This window comes from Drosophila subpulchrella, chromosome 3R, assembly GCF_014743375.2.
Source record: "Drosophila subpulchrella strain 33 F10 #4 breed RU33 chromosome 3R, RU_Dsub_v1.1 Primary Assembly, whole genome shotgun sequence".
NCBI classification, from domain to species: domain Eukaryota; kingdom Metazoa; phylum Arthropoda; class Insecta; order Diptera; family Drosophilidae; genus Drosophila; species Drosophila subpulchrella.
Window position 1 is genome coordinate 3,450,013 of NC_050609.1, and position 20,267 is coordinate 3,470,279.

Sequence of the window (20,267 nt, forward strand, 5' to 3'; positions counted from 1 at the left end):
GATGGCCGACAGATGGCTCTCCGCTCTTAACCCTCTAAATACCTTACCGAAGCACTGAGAGAATTAGAAGGGAACTTTATGAAAGGTACTCCAACTAAAATACTTTCTGTTAGAATATAATGACTAAACCAGTCACTATGCAGAATTTGTTTTAAGCATTAACTCAAATCAATAAAATCTTTTACAATAAAAAAATATTTATAATATTAGCATACAACATTTAAAACGTACTTACAATTTGGTATTTAGTTTTTCTTCTGCTAAATTGTAACTCTTCCCGCAATTATTAATACATATATTTCCTATATCGGTGATGTATTCTTCGACCTCTTGAAATTAAAGGGTTAATTCGTTTCTCCCCTTATCTTCCCAAAAACTGAAAAAATGTATTAGTATGTTTGTGTGTTTGTAGCCACGGCCAAGCCTTCGAAGCTATTTATTTTTTTGGGTTTTCAACACGCACGAGAGCGTCATCATCGGCAGTTCCAAAATATTGGGGATCAAGGGGCAATCGAAGGGCAATCGGGGTTTAACATGCGTATGACCGAAAGAACAAAAATCGCACAAATCCGCCGACGCTGTGAGTTTATTTATGAGTTCGCTGAGGTGGAAACACATATAGAATTCGCAATGAGTTGGCTTATTGTTTATAAAGATTTAGGAACTGTCAGAATTCGGTGACTATTTAGAAAAATCTTAACAAACAAATGTATTTACTTGATATTATAGTTTTTCTTGACAAATAACTTATTTCCCAGGGGAAATCTGCGTCCACTTCAATTAATGATTTTATCGTTTAATCTTTACTATCCGATTTAAAAATCTTATAAGTGTATTCGGAATACATCTTTAACAATTTACATTAAAAGATATTTCAGCAAAAAATATAAGAAATTCCTTTAAGAAAAACTGAATCCGTATTAAAAATGTGATACTAAATAATATTTTGTATATATAATATTTATTTAAGTAGAGGACCCTTGAGTTCCCATTTTAGATGTCTTTCATCTCGCTGAGAAACACAGAAAACAAACATTGGGCGCACCTCTATTGGCGGTTTCACCTATTTGGCTTTGGTTCGAAGTCACCCGAAGAAACGAAAACCATAATGGCAATTATGATTAATAAAATATGCTTGATTATAGACCCGAGACTCTTTGGGAAATGTCAAGAGCCCGAAATGGATGCAGAGAAAAGAAGGTCAGCGACTATTAGCTCGGTGATTTTCGCAAGTGTACAAGTTGGTGGGTGGAACCCTGCGAATGTGTGTGTGTGCATCTGAAGGCACAATGATAAATGTGCAAAGCAAAAGGCAGGAAAAAAACATAGAAATTGGGTGAATAAATAGCCCAGATTCCGTTGAGCAAGCAGAAAAAAAAAGGAACTGGAACTCGAGGAGAAAGCCAGCGCAAGGCAAGTGGAAACAAACAAAAATTTTGCCGACGGCGAATGCGAAAGGACAAATGGCCAAAAGCGCGAGAGCAGAGTAAAAGGCCCAGAAACCCGGAGAGCAATAAAATCAACAAACTCCGAGCAGAATGCCATTTATCAATGGCAAAAGGAATTCGGTGCGGAAAGCCGAAAACACAGTTTTGGCCAAGGGGAAAAGCTGTGGAAATGGAAATGCGAAATGCGAGTGAACACACGGCAAAGATGCGTGTGAGCAAAAGGACGAAGAGTGCGGAGACCCGGGAAAACTAAAAGGATTTTAAGGATTTGGAGGATTAAGTAATATCTAACAGTTTTAGATAGCTTTTTTTATTAACATTATTTGACACGTTTTGAACTAGTTTTATTTTAAGCTATAAAAATCTTATTTAATTTATTAAAATATCATTCATATTTTTTTCACTTTCTCAATAAACAATTTCCATCTTTAGATTCTTTCTCATTTTTGGCCTTTGGAAAAGTATTTTTCATTATCGTATAATAAATTTGTAAAAGTAAAAAACTATATAATTCATTAAGAATCTTTTAACTTTAATATTAAGAGATCTTAACACAATAGTTATGGTTTCCACCATTAAAGGCTGAGTTGTTCCTAATGATAAATTATGAAGATATATTCTATCTATTAATCGGTTAATACACCTTAGAACATTTTTAAAACGAAATCTTTAGATTTCTATTCCCTCCTTAAGGCTGAGCACCTATGTATATAAAGCAATAAAATCCGCATTCCTACGCATGTCGCACAAAATCAGCATATTCGCTGACCGATTTTGAATCCACCCTTGCCGCACGCAATGGAAATATAAAAAAGATATCTGCCCGAGGCCAGCGGCACAAATAAATAATTTTTTTTACCATGTCCCTGTCGCTTTGTGTATCCTAATGTGTTTGGGTGGCGGTGGCGAAACAAGGATAACATGACTGATTATGTAAGCAAAAGGGAAGGCAGTGGGCCCAAACAAAAGCGTACAGCCAAGCACATTTGGGTCCCGCCTCGTAGCCCCCGTATCTTCTGGCATTTTCCGGGTTTTCCCTTCGTTTTTTTTCGGCAGTTTGCCGCAGCAGGTTGAACGGCAGTGGCATATACACACACCCACTTATTGTGCTGTGCGTGTTTTTGAGAAAGTGGCACAATTTTTACTTTACGAACGCCTAATGTAATAAAGCCCGCCCTCCCAAAATCCAGAGTCCTGAATCCCCACAAATGGATGGCTGCGTTTAGCATTCGCAGCGATAAAGCCACTGGGGCAGCAGCATCAGAAGCCATAGAAAATCTGAGGTTGGGCGGAGGTGGGATGTTGGCCATGTGTGCGACTAAAGGTGGCCCAAAGCGGGGTCAATGGCCATAAATCAAACCGAAAATTATACGCATTCATCTGCTGAGCTGGCAAAAGAACAAGAAAAATATATCTGCCACATTGCCTGCGGCGAGGGTGGAGCTGAGAACTGAGAATGCTGGCGTTTTCCCGTTTTCGGGGGAGTTTTCCAAATGGCGGAAAATATGGGTAACTGTGCGAAATCTAATGGCCACCAAAAATCGATAAAAGGCGAGCTGCCACTTGGTTTTATTTGCCTTCACCTGACACTCGAGTGTTTTAATTGCGTGCGAATCGAGTGGCAAACGGCCGGCATACTAATATTAATTCCGTTGTTAATGCCAGAAATTGTTATTCAAATTCGGTGGCCATTAATCATTAATCGAAAGCTTAACGACTTTGAATGGTTAAAATATTGAAAATAAATTAACATTATTGGTGGGATGGCTTTGATGATCAACAACGAAGTGGGAATTCGCTATTATTAAAGTTAATAAGAAAATGATGACTTGAGGTTTTTGATCGTTTAAGATTATCTCGATTGAATGATTTTGTAGTTTAATTTAATAATTTATATAATGACTGATTATTTTTTTATTTTTGTTTAATATATTTTAAGTGTCTTAAGAGTATCTAAAAATTCTTATAAAAGAAAATGGCTTAACTATAACCAGTAATTACTTTGGAATATAAAATACGACTTTGTAGTCAAAGAAAGAACAAGGTAAACAAAGTTAAAATAACCGGTGTCAGAAAAGTATACATTGTACAATGTACATATATACAAACAAGTATATTTAGTGCTAATAATCATACGGCTTGAATGCGGCATTATCAAAAGACGTCTAAAGAAAGAAATAAAAGGAAGGAAGGCTGCTCTGTTATTTGTGATTGACCCAAAGAGAATGGAGCCTGGACAGTGGATCAAATTAGCAGCGAGAGGAGTTTGACAAGTTCTTTATTAAATGTGATAATCAACACAAAATCTTTTTGATACCCATTTTAAAATAACAAGAATATACTGTAAGTGAAATAACACACTCATAAAAATGTTATACCAAAAGGACTTAAAAAAAGAACTACAAAACTCAAGCTAAACTTTTCTGACATAGATTGAACCTTAATTAAGTAAAATAACTGTAATAAACTCTAGGGATAAGTAAAAAGTGAAATATATCTGAGAGCTTGCAATGCTGAGATACCTTCGCAAGTATCTTTGCAACTGTGAGATACATTGTCGACCAGTGGCCGTGGAGCAGTTCAAAGTGAACTGGCCGCCAATTAACTAATTTGCCAAGTCTCTCTCCGAGGGGCAATTAAGAGGACTCGGCCAACGACCAGAAAGGGAAGTGCACTCACACTGGCCCAGAGAACATATATGTACCCATACATATATATACCCACGTGAGGCACTTGCAGATAATTCAACTTGTTGCAGTTGGAATTTGTCCCCATCTCGGTGTTTACTTGCCCCGCTCACCTGGCAATGTCAGAAGTCAAGCGAACTGATAATTGCAATAGTGCCAAGTGGTTCGAAATACCGGAAACGGCGAAGGGAGAACTTTCAGATTGTCGTGAGGTAAGTATTTTCGGTATGGGGAAAACTAAGTCAAAAGTATTTTCAACCTGCCGAATTACGTTTACCAAATGGAACGATTCATAGGCGGGGGGCCCAGAATTTTCCAATTGCCTCGTTTCATGTTTATCCGCAAAGTGGCGCCAAAGTTTATCAACAATTCAACAAATTAAGATACTTTATTGCACATTATTATGTTATTATTGTGAATTGCGTGCCATTTGCTTTCGTTTCGAGGGGAAAAGAGGGCGCCGACGCGTCGATCTTGTCGAGACATTAAGACATGTTCCCCCCGGTTAAAAATAGACCCCGCCCGAATGATAATAAAGCCAACTCCAAAGTGTGTGCAAACATCTGGCCAACAAAACGATCAAAGCCGCACACATCGGGAAAAATTTACATATCTCGTGTAAATATCTTGTATATTTGCTTAGTTATTGGGAATGGAAATGTATCTTTCATAAAAATCTACAATATAATTGATCTTAGCTATGGAAGTTCTATTCAAAGCAGAATAATCTACAGGGATTATGTGTTATTGTATTCACAAACATTTTTTTGAGATTGTCTCCGAAGCACATTTGTATGTTAATTGAATAAATGTATTTAAAAAAAACAGTTCCGATATAATGCCCTTTTTAACATTTGTATAGTTTTATTGGTGAGAAAAATGATATTTCTGATATTTTAGAATTGTTTCACTAAACGTTAAAGATAATTCTCTTTATGGATGCTAAAAACGAATAATTACATATTTTCCCTTCCAATAAATTAGATATATATAACAACTATTACCTCGCATTGAAAAACATAAACATCCTTATCGCCCATCCCTTATAACATCTGCGTCAAACTGGTCTAATGGATTATATCCTTAAAAGGTTGACAACAACCGCTCCAGAAACTCCTCCCCCCGCAACTCGAACAGAAACATTATCCAGACAAAGGAGCATTATTGTAATCGATTGGACTTTATTCTATTAGCGTCGGCATAATATACATTCAGCCCCTCAAAAAACAGCCACAAATTTCCTATATATGACAAAAAATGAGCCGGGAAAATAAAGAGAGAGGGAGATGGAGAGAGTGGAAAACCGCATTCGCAGGAATACATTTCCCGCCATAGACTTTATTAATTTTCTAATGGATTTTACGTTTTCTGCAGTTGAAGATTTCAACATTTCAGATAAATATTTATGCGTGGGGTTGGGTTGGGTTGGTGGTTGGATAGGTTGGGTGGCTATACGGATGTACATGGAAACCGACTTGGAACCGTACTTGTTGTTGTCAATGTCGGCGACAGGACTCTCCGGGCTGTGTCCCTTTTTTTTATGGACAGGAATTGATTACGATTGGCAAATGGCACTCGGTGGAAGGAAGTTTTGTTTATGCCCGTGCTGGTAATTTATGCGATTGTATAAATTGCCCATAAGCATATAGGAAAACTGCAGAGCTTGCTGGTTTTGTTGTCTGTCGAGTGTTTGGTTAACATAACTAAAAACAGGAATTAACAGCCTTTCGAGTGTGCCTAAACGGACGAAAGTAAATTAAATGTGTGTTTAATTGGCTGTGCGGGGGAGGTGCCACTGTACCACTGTACCGCAGTACCATTGCAATAAACTGCATTACAGTGCCACTTGGATTGGCGTGCCCCGGGGCGATTCTTGTCAAGTGCAACCTGCTGAAAAACTGCTAACAAAATGATACGCTTTGTAAAATTCGCAGCCAGGCATCACCAATTTTCTCGCTGATTTTCTTTGCGTGCCAAGTGATACTTTTCCCCGATTTTCCTCACTGGGCGGTGGGTGGCTTTTAATTGCACACCAAGAGCCAGGAAAATGTGTCTTTGTATGGTGTGGAGTGTTTTTGGTAGTTAAACGTTTGTTTCTATGTAATATATGTGTGTGTTGGCCAGAGTTGACAAACTGAATAATTGGCAATTATATTGGGCAAATTTTATGAGCTGATAATTTCACATATTATATGTACAGAGTTGCATAACTTATTCTGGCCAAAACCTATTTTGGGATGCATGCACATGCTGAACTATGACAGACACTGAGAGATATGTATGTACATTCGGGGTCTAGGGAGTATAGTTGGAGGTATGCACACAACACAGAACTTACTAGATTTATTGGAATTTGAAAATATATCGCTTTACCTCTCGAACTCTGGCAGGAGACGCTTCCTCTTGACTGACACGAAATGAAGACAAACGGGATGATCAGGATGATGATGATGCGATGATGTTGCAACACCAACAACAGCAACAACAACCAAACGCAAAAAATCAACGCAAAATTCAAAGAAGCTCGATTCAATGGAGTTTTGGAGTTTTTGGAGAGTTTTGGAAAAATGCTGGACATTTGGACTGGGCGGGTTTCGTTTTTGTTTGGTTTTTGTGTGTCTGTTTCTTTTGAAAAATTTGTTTTTTTGGCTGGGTTTTCGGGACTTGGCATTCTCAAAATCAAAAAAGAGTTTCCACAAAAACGAAAAATGGCTTTGCAACGCATATCGAAAAAGTGAATAAAAAAGGTGAAAACTCAAAATGGATTTTCTCACCAAAAAATTCAAAATAAATAATAGGCAAAACTATAAGCTAAGGGTATACAAAAAATATAACAAAACGTTGACTTACCTAGCCAGTCTGGTAGAAGTGAGCCCGCAAGAGATTCTGAGTATCTCTTACCTGGAAAAAACAGAGAAAAAGGTATTTAATTATAAAGGTCAAGGGCTTCATTGTGCCTCACATGTTAGTAAAAAATAGAGTATACATATAAATCAAACTAATCAAAACATATAAACTAATAATTAATACAATTAAAAATAAATAAAATGTATAAAATCAAAGACATTTTAAAATACAATCCAATAAATAAAAACATTAATAAAATTAATTAAAATAAAATAGTTGTCGTTCCTTAAAATAATTAGAAAACTGGTTTTTGTTTTTATTATTATAATAAACAAATAAATATTTGGTTTATTTAAGAACAAAAAGAACACATTTAATAAATATTAGTCCACAATATATAGGTTTACGAGGTTTTTAGGCAGAATTATCATCTTTTTTATGTTGAAAACTTCCACTTTTTGTTGTAAAATGTAAAAAATAATAATGCTTAAATTGCCGCGCCTGTTTGAGCAACTATAAAAGCAACATGACTCGCTAAGCAGTAAGTTAAGTTTTTCATAAATTTGAGCAATTTGAGGCTGCCGGAGGTATTTCGTTTATGCGCATGTAAATAACCCCAGGTAAATCATAATTCTAAGCTCAGCCCGGGGCTGTTGTCCCATCTCCCGGCGCTTCTCTAATGCTAATCTAATAACTTTAGCCGTCTCAAGAATTTATTTGCCTCAACAGCAGCGCACAAAATTATGCACGGAGGGCAGACCCTAATCCTCCGGCCCAAGGTAAAAGTGTTCCCGCCGGAAGACGTTGGAGCGCGTCAGGTGTGCGCATTAAAACGGAGACCTCCCATCCCATCTCGCAATCTAGTAAATTCCGTACAAAGTTTTAAATAATCGAAAACGACACGACGCACTTGGCGAAAAGTTGAAGCATGTAAAATTTGCATAAATAACAACTAAATGCAACTTGGCGCTGGGCAAAATGTTGCCAAATGATGAATTGAGCGGTAGACAGGGAAAGTGGGTGGGGCTCTTTATAAGAAAAGGTAATTTCAGGGCAGATGAAGACATATTTTCCAGCTTAAATCTGTCATAAAAATATTTTTTCTAGACTTTTTACAATGAGATTTAAATTCTGAAATAAGTACGATTTTTAGAGTTTTAATGTGAATTCTAAAATAATTTATATTAAAATTGTAAAAGTATAATGTTAAATCCAGGTCATAAAAAACAGTTATAATCATGTAAAATGCTAGATTTAAGGGGGCACAATGTTTATTTTAAGCTCGGCTGAAAAAATGGTATTTTATTGGTTTGTAAAGCTCATTTGAATTTTTCGCTGAACAAGCGAATCATTTTAGGCGCAATGCAAACCATTTAAAAATATGTTCTCTGCCATACTGACACTCCACCTTCCTTGTAGTTCGCTGGCATTTTGATTTTTGATTTTGAATGGATTTTTCATGAACTACGTCGGCATCCCACAGCCCCCCAAACCCCCCTTTTGCACGCCCCTTTCGAAAGTTGGCAACTGCAGCCAACTCAATCGACGCGTCTCCGTTGGCGTCAAAAATGGGCGTAGCTTAAAAAAGAAAAAAAAACCCACAAGGGGAGGAATCAGGCCGAGGGATTTTTTTTTTATTTTCGCTGTGTCTGCTGCGCTGTTGTATGCAAATAAATCAGCGGCGCCCCATCATATGTCTCCGGATCGAGGGGGGTTTTGGGATGGATAAAGGGGATCGGCCTGCTGCAGTGCGCAAAAACATATCTCACACTATTTGTCATGCTTTTAGATACTTTTATTTGAAAATAAATTGCAAACTCTTTTGCGACAGTCGTTTGTCCCCCCCTTTTCCACCGCGCTGCGCAATATTTTATAATGAAAATCCGCGACAAGTGCATGTGAATGCAGTGGAAATGCAGCAGCACAATTTTCACATTCGACTAAATTTATCGCGCCAGCAGTTCGGGATTTTCGATAAATATAGCCAGCCAATAAATAAGTTAAATTAATGGCCGAGTGTTGACTAATTTTTTGTCGCCACTTGCCCGTTTATTCCCTATGTTGTTCGTTGTATTGACGGTTAATAAAATTAGCCAAATTTACGTCTCTTTACCCATTCGGCCATTAACAATGACCATCATCCCCAAAAAAACCCAAAACACCACAGGCCCAATCTCATCCCATCTCGAACCCTTCCGATTGCATCCCTCAGATGGGCGGCACAATCTGTTACTGGATGGGATGTGGGATGTGCTGCCAAGCGTGAGAGAGTAAAGTCCCTTTGCCTGGATTTATTATTTTTACAAGATAAATGCAACATTTTACATTGGAATTTACGGGCGTGCGCCGAAAAAAGTCCCAGCAAAAACAACGCCAAAGGCAAAAACAAACAATGACAAAGTCAAAAGTCGGGCACAGTGGGGCAAGTTAAGGCAGTTTAGTTTACAGTGGTATAATTATTGTGTAAGCAAACTATACAAATTTTAAAATATTATTGATTTTCCAGATTGTCTGGATTTTTTAGGACTATTTACAAAAAAAAGGTGAACCTACAAATTTTAATTCTTATTTATTTTAGCAGGGTTGTATTTTAATTTTAAACCAAACCATTTGCTAACCTACCCGATGATCTGAACTCTATAAAAAATGTTTTAGGAAAATAACTTAAAAGGAACTGAAGTTCATAATTATTATAAACATTTATTTAATTTCTAAAATCTCTAAACTTAGTTTACTATTTTGTAGCCACTGTGCGCTGCGAATAAATTTCACGTGGCAACAAGGGACAGGAGTTGAAGCAACAACACCAGCAATGGCCAGCGGCCTTTTGGCCATTTTCGATAAAGCACATTTAAACAAATGAAAATCCTTTAAACGAGGATAACACACAGAGAGCACGTCCATGCTCGGTTTAACCCCATGACTCCAGGAACCCCCTGGATACCCGGAACCCCCCTGAAAACCCCCCCGAAAACCATCCCATTCTCGCAACGGATTCACTTGAGTGTGTAATTGTGTATTTATTTGCGTTATTTGACAAAATATCAACAAGCACAATCAATCCTCAACAGTCAGTGGAGTCGCCCATCCGGGGAGTGCGACCTCCCATCCATTGGGGCCCCGTTTAGCCCCTTTTAACCCCACGCCTCTGAGGATTGCAAATTGCAAATGCTGCCATATGTCTGCCAGGGTTGCCAGGCAGAGAAATCCATTTAAATTAAAGCTGAGTTGAGCTGCATTCGAAAACGCATAAATATCGGTGTGTCGCCCGTCTGTATATATGTATGTATCTATATACACCCGGCAGATCGGGCTACAAGTGTATATGTGCGTTGTGAACTTTCAATTTGAGCTGAATTCAAATTTAGTCCAGGCCAGGGCAATAAAATGTGCAAAAAAAAAGAAATAGAAAAAATCGTTTGTTGCTCCTCTTTCTTTGCCTCTGAACTTTGGCTCAATTTTCGCACAAATTTAGAGACTGCAAAAGGCAAAAAGGACCTTGCAGATCCCCACAAATGTTGTATATAGGTTGGGCACAATTGTATCTTATGCAAATTTTCGTAAATTAAACAAAATCTTCGAAAACAGAAAAATAAGTTTCGAATTTATAGGCGAAACTTGTGTATCGAACCTAAGTAATGGGCGCAACTTCAGGCCTAGGACCTTCGCAGGACCTCCTGAAATGCCAGGACCACCCATACACATACAAACCCATTTTCCGAGTGTATTTGCAAGTGAGTATCTGTGTGAGTGTGCTTGTGTGTACAATGCGACAAAGACTTATGGTTTCAGTGCCGGAATTAGAAGCTTTCTCTGCCTGCATTTCCACTGAACAGTGAACAGTGAACACACTGCACTTGTTGTTGCTGCCGCCGTCGGTGGAACATTTGTCGTCCTTGTTGCTGCTGCTGTTGCCCGTCGCAAAATATATTGCAAATAATTCTCAATATATCGTAAAATGTCTGCTGCTAGTACAGTAAATATGCAAAGCTCGTTTAGCGCAAACAGTTGGGGGGTTTTTTGGGCGGGTGGAGCGGTTTAAGGGGCGGTTTCAGGGGGTGTTTCGGCCACTGATTTAGGGTATTGGCAACTTTTGGTGTTGGCCAAAGAAATGGGTTCAAAATAAAGCCCTTACGAGTGCATAAGAGTGTCATTAATCATGGCTCCAACCAATTTTAATGCGGAAAAATACACTGAGCTTATGAAAATAAAATAATTAATTGTATATTGACCATAAATAAAATGAACAAAAAATAAATGTACCAGTACACAAATAATAAGTTATTTTTTACCACCTTATTTTAGTTTATTACAAATGTATTTTCCATGAGGCACAATACCTATTCTATAAATATTGAAGCTAGATTTTTTTGCTCCCATTAACCCCCCACTTAACCCCTTAGTTGGCTTTGCATAAAGGGGTGGTATTTACCCCAAAACCCATGCACTCTTGAAATGGGAAACATATGGCGTACTGCGAGTACATTGACGATGGGTTGCACACTTTGACAGTTAATTTCGCAATTGTATTTCAATAACAATAAATTTGCACGTACGACATAAAGTGCGCTGGTGTTTGTGTGAGCCGGGTCCTGTGTAATTGTGTGCAGCTGATAAAGCCTAAACCCGGAACATTTGGTACAGCAGCTAATACGGAATCTAATTAAATTTTAGCTGCACTACGCTCACCCCGCACATCTGAGTACATGGCAAATGGCACAACAGCACTCTCGCTGCATACACATTGATCAATTAACAGACAATATTTTCATTTCGCCAATGGGTTAATTTATAAGCAACTCCACGACGTTTCCCCATTTTCCACGATTTCTAAGGGGCAGACTGGGCTGCACACTTGGGAGGTTTCTAGCTAAATGGAAATTCCTTATGATTTGTTTTATACTTTTTAGGTATTATAGGGATTAACCTAGTACTTTTTGTAAAAACATTGAAATAAAAGAACACATAATACGAAAAGAGTTCTAGTTATTATAATAAGATATTTGAAAGTATCGATGAGGACTTATTGGAATTGAAATAATAGTTTTAAGGCATTTAAATATAATAAATTATGTATCATATTTGAAAAAATGTACCAAAAACTAATGTATTATAAACAAATTATAAAGTACTAAAAATATATTGATAAATCTCGGCTACTTTTGGCTATTAAAAATGCCCAATTTATCAGTTCTGCATGGGTGGGGTGAGGATGAAAAAAGGGGAAGGACCGAACCATATTGTTAATGGCGCAAAATCCGGGAAGCAAATAAAGCAAGCACGCGACTCAGTCGCATGGCCGACAGGTGCTGCAATGGCCGCCCGTCTGAGCCGGACTCGCCCCCTCTCTTTCGCCAGCCAACTACCCCTCTCTTTCTGCCGGCAGGGAATGGCTTGCGACCTTCTCCCTTTTGCACCCTTGCAACTGTTTCCTTTCGTCCTGTTGGCCTGCACATGTGTGTGTTTGTGTGCCGGCATTCCCTGGCTGTCGAGGAATGCCAAAAGTGCATTTCCCCTCTCTTTCTCGTCGCATATACCCCTCTCTCTCTCTCTCCGTCTATGGCCTGCAATTGTTTTGCAAAGAAGTCCCCTCGAACCGTGTGCTAAATGTCAAGTTCAAATGGCAAAGTTCTTCAAATGAAATGATGCTGGGTGCCGAGAACTGAGGACTGGAAACTGGGAGCACTGGAGTTTGCAGACGGAAGTGCAGTTGGAATTGTTGTCCCACCTCGACTGCACTTTATGATCTGTGAATTTGTTGCCAATTTGCAATTGTTGCTTTAACCGTTTAGTTAATTTGGCTTGAAAGTTTTACCATCCTCGGGGGAATTTCGGATATCTAGCTTAATGGAGAGTTGGCCACCATAATATGTTTGGAATTCGGCATTGTACTGAAGGTAGTCGGTGATGAACATTTTTGGTACTTAGAATACTATTTTGAGTTTTATATTATTATGTTTTTAAAAGAAGGTTATCCTACTGTAGTTATTTTTAAAGACTGTTATAATAAACAAATTTGTATAGTGGTTTGTATTTAAAATATGAAGATGGAAATTTTCTAAGCTTTATAACGTTACTTACATATGTTGTTTTCAGCCTTACATTCTTGTCACTTTATCAGAGCTACTAAAAAACATTCCTAACAGCACACCTTTCAAGATGTGCATTCGGATTGACCTTTGTTGACCCCTTGGGGACACTTTGCACCCTGCAAGTTCTCATTACAATGGTTTCTCCTCTCCTAGAGCTGCAAAAAGTGTCTTTTTTTGCACACACACACAGAGGGACTTGCAAAAACGAGCTGGCATTTATTAGTGTGTGTGTCTTCTACTTGGGCGCGTGTGTTAAGCTTCACTTGAATGTGATTTATGTGATCCGTTGCAAATTTATGGCCCCAAGTTTTGTTGGCTCACACACACACACAGGCGAACACACTAGACCATGGGCAAAACTCTTTCTGGCCAGAATTACCGCGTGGTGTGCCTTTTGTCCCCCTTTTTACTGTTGTGGCTGCAATTGTTGCCGTTGTCAACGTTGCGCCCCCTTTTTCCTTTTCCCCTTTCTCCATCCACATTTTCCTTTCATTTCCCCACCCCAGAAGCTGCCAAGTGACACAAACAAACAAAAGAATGGCAGGGAGTGGGAAACCCCAGCAGTTGTAGTGCATACAACTAACTATTTTCTATATATTAAGCGCCAGGCACTTCCAGCTGCAGTGGCGCCCCCTGGCGGCCAAGCCCCCACAATGATTGAATTGTCAACTTTGTTTCCTTTTGAGGATGTTTTGGGAGGTGCGGAGGTTGTAAAGGGATTTAACATGCACAGAAAAACTTTTATTTTTTGATAATAGAAAATAATGAAATCTTTAACTTTAGGAACCATTGTACCAACATAAAGTGGTAAGTACATTTTTGTAATGTATTCCAAAATATTTCCTAAAGTGCACAATCGTTTATTATTATCTAATGACAATTTCGTTTATTAAGCCCCATTAAGTGAAATTTCTCCTCGTGCACTGATCCTCGCTTCTTGTTGGTAACTTGACTTCTCAAATGCGCTGCGAATACTAAATATCCGGACTCGCTTTTCGCATTCCCCAGTCTCCTGGGCCAATGTCAAGTGATCCACTGAAGCCCCCTACGTTTCTCCACCGAATTATGAAATTGTTAAGCGTCCGCGGCGTTTGCAACTCTAAGTGACATTTGTGTGACAGACATGTGCGCGGCGTGCATCCGTGAGTTTGCTCCGTGACACACGTGCTTCAATCCCACATCCCACTGTAATCCTAAGTATAAATGTATATATATTAATCCGATCTGGATCCATCACGCAAAACGGGCTGGCGAAATTTCACCTCGCGGCGGGTCAAGTGATTTGTTTATGGGCCAGCCGAACCTCAACGGCTGGCAATTTGTTGTGACATGTGTAAGCGGCACGCCGGCGAGGGGCAACAACAACTCATTAACCCATGCTGAACTCTGCAGCCCCCTTAGCCAACTGACAGCTACAAAATTGAGTTAGTTAACAGTTTTATACGCCGAGGCGCGCATTTCGCGTGTTTCTGCGAGGAATTCAGATACAGATACAGATTCGGACCCGGTCACCGGTCGTCGTTTTGGTCGCCGAGATGCAACCGCAGCGAAACTGAAGACGGTCGACGGGACAGATAACACCCAAGAAAGAGCCTGGCTCGGGATCCGAGTTGCCAAGACCGAGGATCGGGGGACCCAGCAACAAAGCAGCCCAAGTGACACTCACAAAATCTGACAGAGGCAGCAGCGGCTTTACCAAGTTGTAGTTGCTGTGAATGCACTGAGGGAAACTAGAAATAGTTTAAAAAAATACCCTACGAATGTTGCATACTAAATATAAATTTAGTTTAAAATACAATAATACTAGAAATGGGTATAGAAATATATTATGGAAAAAAACTTAAGCTTAAATAAAATTTTAACATGAACTGTAAAAAAACTATGACAATAAATCTTACATTTAATATGTTAAATAATTATTTAATACAAAAAAAAAATATTTTCTAAAATGTCAAATTCTCTATAAACAATTTTTGATGCCAATTAATTTTAAAATATTTCGTAAAGCTCATCGAAATTTAAATTAAATTAAAATATATTTAATGTAAATCCTAAATTAAATAACTCAACAAATGGAGAAGTAACCACAGAACTTATTTTTCGCAGTGCATTGTTGCTGAGTGACTTGCGCGCATGCGCAGCCGTTTTGCTTTATTACAAGGACAAGGGCTGCGCGCAAGGGGGGTGAAAGGGGGCTAGGGGAGCTCCGAACGAAGGCCTGCCAAGTGACACATGAAAACGAAACGAAAATGACAGCGGCAAGTGACACTTGGCCGGCAGCAGGAACAGCAGCTCAGAGGATCGCAATGGCGGTGGGCAGGGGCGATATCTGACCATTGTAATTTCATTTGTAATTAGCTGAATGCTGTACGAGAGCGATCCGTTGAGTGTCGCATGGCACAGTGGGCCAAAATGCCAGGGGCAGTGCCAAAAAAATTAAAAAAAAAGAACAGAACAGAACAAAAATCAAGGGAGCCTGGTGCGACATTTTGGTGCGCCGAATGCCATATTTTATTTCCATTGCCAAAAGTGTCATGTTACAGAGATTTATGTGCGCTGTCACTATGCTGTCTCTCTCTCTTTTGCTCTCTACCTCTCTCACTCTCACTCGCTCACGCCCAAAAATTTGGTCATGTTTTGTGTGTTGTGCCACAGACACAACAACACAACAAAGTTGCGCATAAATACGGAAAAATACTCTGACCAATTTCAAATGCATCGAGTGCGATAAACAGGGCCCGAAATACTTGGCATACGACTTTTGGCCAGTTATCAGCCACAGTTTGGATGGGTGATTTACGGCCGAAAGTATTCCCAATACCCAAAACTACCTGTTCTATCGATCTGTGGGCCCTAACTTTCTTTTCCATCCTCCAGTTCGAATGTTTGGGCAGCTCAGGTGTCAATACACTCGCTTACGGCAGCCGCAGAGGCGTCCGATGCCCAGTCTTAGTCCCCTCCGCCCACCAAACCAATCCAATCCCATCCTATACTATCCCATCCAATTCAATCCCCCTTCCTGGCCAAAACCCAACTGACAATGACATATTTGGCTGGCACTTTCATCGCACGTCCATGTTAATATGCTCAAGATTTATGGCCCCAGCTGACAAAGGAAATGGCATTCTGGCTCAATTGTCGTTGCTGTTGTTGTGCACATCCATTTTGTTGCTGCAGCGGAAAGTTGCATAATTTTTATGGACACTCGTTAATAGATCATCGATTGAGATTACAGGGAATCGTTCGATTCTGGTTCGGTGCCACTGCGGTGGGTCCGGGATGCCTTAAAATTCCCATGAAATCGGGGGACATTTTGTGGACGTGACTTTGATTTCGATTGGGAAGGTGCTGGTTAAAGGGCGGGTTCTATTTTTAGTTAGGGAGGGAAAAAAATGTAGGCTATACAAAAACAATTTAGTTTTTTTTATGTATAGCATCTGTTACTGTTAATTTTGTTAATATCAATTATCAAATCATAAATTTATAACTTCTTAAATCTTTCAAAAGCTAGCAACTATAATATTCAATAAGATTCAGGTAAATCCAACCAAATGTCTTCTCTGAGAACCTCTTCATATGATCTTAACTCGTATAACAAACTTCTTCACCGCTCTAACATCTGTCTAATCAGAAGATAATCTCACCTTTGCAAAATCCCATTCAAGGTGGCGAATATCGTTTACGATCTACGGTCGCCCGAAATGTTCCAATTCGAATAAAGGTGAGATTCATTCCAGCGAGAGCACATAAATTAATGCCCAGAGCAGGGTCTAAAAACCGGCTGAGCGAAAAGATGATCGATCACCAGGTGAGCGAAAGAGAGGAGCCAGATAAATAGAGAGAGAGCAGCAGAAGAATGAGAGACCAACAGAGAGAGGGAGAGCGCGCATACCTGTGCGGTGAGCAAGCAAACACCTTTGAGCATCAGGTGAAGATCATATTGGTTTTCCAGTATTTTGACATTTCCAAAATGGGTTCACGCACGCTCACCACTACACTTGTTCCTGGGGGTGATCCGTCACTTGTATCTATGAGTGATCCCTTCCAGGTTCATTTCTGTCATTTGCCAAACGGACATTGCGCTGTCATGACGTTTTCTTCTTTTTCGAATCTGCGGGTCTGTGCGATCAGCTGATCATGATGGCCGCCAAAAGCAGGTTTTCAACCCAACCGAAACCGAAACCGAGCGTTATTAATCATAATCCGAAATGGGAAAGAGAGGGTCCCAAAAACGAGCGAGTGAGTGAGTGGGAACGACAACAAATGCTTTTCAAATACACCCAAAATTTATGGCCTGAAGCCAAGCCGACGGCAAGCAGTCCGCGACATGCACAAAAGTCATTTATTTCGCGGACTCTGCTTTTTGACCTAGAAAATCCAAAAATCGGTAGCCGCTGCGATTCGTATCTCCCAGATACAGATACACACGCACTTCCGTTGCGGCCGAACCCATAAATTATGTGCACTACATTTCCACATTTCAAAAAGCAGGGGGGAAATGAGGTTCCTTTCGGGGCTTTAATTTCAAATCCCTAACTCGCTGAAAGTTCCGCAACCTTTAGAACCTTCATTTGTCCGCTGACCAACGCCTCGAACGGATCTTTGCAGCTTTTGCAGCCGTAGCCGTGATCTTGACCAAGATCGGGGCCAGTTTACCGCCGGCATTTCGCGATCTTCGCAGCGCGCTCTTATGTATTTTTTGCTCTCCTCTCGTTTCTCCTGTGTTTTTGCTGATCTGGAGCAAATTGGTTTTTGGCGGTTAATAAATTTTCAAATTAATTGACTAATTGCATACCTACAGCGGAGCGAACCGAATCGCCATAAAAGTGAAACGAAGGAGGAAAAGATACGGATGTTAATTCTGCGATAAGACGGGTTCCCTAATATTCGAAGTCATCGCGAGTAAATGTCGCTTTAGTTACAACTCCCCATAGAGGTGGTCCCATTTACAATCTATCTGTTTTTTCCAACTCGAACCATTCATTAACTGTGACTTAGTAAACAAACTACCATTTGAAAACTGTGTTCGCTTTGGATCCGAGAGACAAACGTTTTAATGACACAATGATATGGTAAATTACGCGACTGCAAATGGCATATTGTCTGCGGACTGCAATCACAACAGCTAAAAGGAGTTCAAAGTGTTTTGTGCTATTTGAAGAGTGCTTATAGACTTTAAAAATAAATATACGGTGTTTGAGCGTTTTTTAAAAGCTTAGATTAGATGTGAGGATGTGATTTAAGTGTGGTTTTTTTGTGCTAAGCTATGGACAATCTGTGCTTTAAATTTAACCTAGACATGGAAGTATATACTCGAAATAAAATTATGGATTTAGATATATATATGTAATAAACACTGATGGAACTTGCTTATATATGCAATACAGTTATTTCTGATTATGTATATTTATTTAAACTAGTTCCATAATTTTCATTTTCATACTTAGGGTTTAATTACTCTGTGAATAATAGTTTTATCTATGTTTTCCGTATTTCCTGAGCTTTAGTGCGAATAAATGCACACACTTTGCCACCTCGTTCAGACCTCCCCGAAGTGTTCATTACGGCAATGAAGCCGAAATTACTAATTCATTAATTGAAACCTGCCCGGTAACATTCAGTCCGGTTCTGATTCTGATTCTGACCAGGCCACATGTCCATTGGCTCGCAGGCGACACATGCCAGGATGTCCTTGCCATTGCCACCCCCTTTTCGCCCTTCTCGTCCTTTTTGGCCTGCAGATGCTGCAAATGCCAACGGTAAAAACGAAAGTGCCCTGTTTTGCCATTTTATGAACTGTTTCTGCTCCGTTGGATGGCGTACAACACTTACACTTGCCGCACACAAAGTGCTCCCCAGTTAATAATTTCGAAGTGTGTAAAATCAAATTGCCAGCACGTTGCGAGTGCGGAGTGTCAGTCTACATGTGTACATATATGTTGGCCTAATTTGCCAGTGATTTGAAGCTCATCAAATTAATGGAAGAATTCTTCTTTGAGCTTTGGTTTTCGAATAATTTATGCATAAGCGTGATGCGACAGTTTTTTGACTTTCTTTTTCTCTTTAGCATATGTGGAATTTTTGCACCCTGCACATTCTTTTATTGTCTATTTTTTGGGTCTGCTGGGACGGACATTTGCCCGTATTGCAGGTGCTGTCGTTTGTTTGTCTGGACTCGGTCTCTTTCTCCTTTCTCCTTTTCCATTTCTCCCTTTCTCTTCTGGCTGTTATTGTGTAATGTCTATGAATATGAATTATGGAAATTGCAGAGCCACAACGACAAGGACAACGACCAGCGAACAAGAGCCTGAGTATTCACAATACTCACAGTCGCATTTGGCACCATTTTTTTGTAGCCCCTTTTTTGTCATTCGTTTGCGAATTTTAAAGCTCTCCTGGGGGGATTTTTTGTTGATTTTTGGGGGCGGTGTTTCCGAATATTTGCAGGCCATTTTTTCAGTTCGTTGGAACAGTGACCGAGTTTCGCTTTCGATCTATTTTAAAGGGGGGTTTAACAAGCATTCATGGAATTCTTTAACACTATAAATACTGGATTCTAGTTTTAATAATCTCTTAAGAAAATCGAGAGAGGACACAGTACCAATTGGTATGCTCTTCCCACTAAATCGAAAAGTCCCCAGGCGAGCCTGCTCCTATTAAAATCGCATAAATTCAATTAAAAACGAACACCGGCTCTGGTGATTTCGGAATTATACGAGCAAATAAAGAAAAGGAGCTCTCGGTCGCCCCCGACTGGCCACGCCCCCTGCGTCGGACATCCGCCGCTGACATTTACATTTAATGCTTGCAAATTTAACAAATAATATTCAATTAACAATTTGAATATGAATTTATTACAGGGGTGCCGGTGCCGGTGCCGGCCGACGGAGGCCGGACCGCGCGTCCAAAGTGGTAACAACTTCCACATCGCCAATCGACATGTGAGGGGAGGGTTTTAGCGGGAAGTAACGAGTTGGCCAAGTGGCCGACTTGTTTACCCTGCCAGCAGCAAGCACACAAGGCGAAAAACAGACAAAAAACAACGAAAACAGAACAAAAAACGCAGAAAACAAAACAAAGCCAGGGAGAGGGAGAAAAAGTTATGTGAAAAAGGTGGGAAAATGCAAGCATTGTTAGCCTTTTGGCCAGGCTAAAAGGTAACGAAGCATGCAGCCACTGACGGTCAAACGGAC

The 20,267-nt window shown here is 39.7% G+C and overlaps 1 protein-coding gene across 3 annotated transcripts in view; it reads right to left on the reverse strand.

Annotated features, from left to right (window-relative positions):
• The window catches only part of LOC119555641 (homeotic protein ultrabithorax), an 80,163-nt gene that overhangs the window by 47,632 nt on the left and 12,264 nt on the right, over positions 1–20,267 (reverse strand). For 2 of the 3 annotated variants that reach the window (XM_037867187.1, XM_037867177.1), the window contains one exon: positions 6,986–7,036. The exons of the other annotated variant lie outside the window; for it this stretch is intronic. In XM_037867187.1, coding sequence (XP_037723115.1) covers positions 6,986–7,036 — 51 coding nt within the window. The remainder of the gene's footprint in view (positions 1–6,985; positions 7,037–20,267) is intronic. 3 annotated transcript variants of the gene reach the window in all.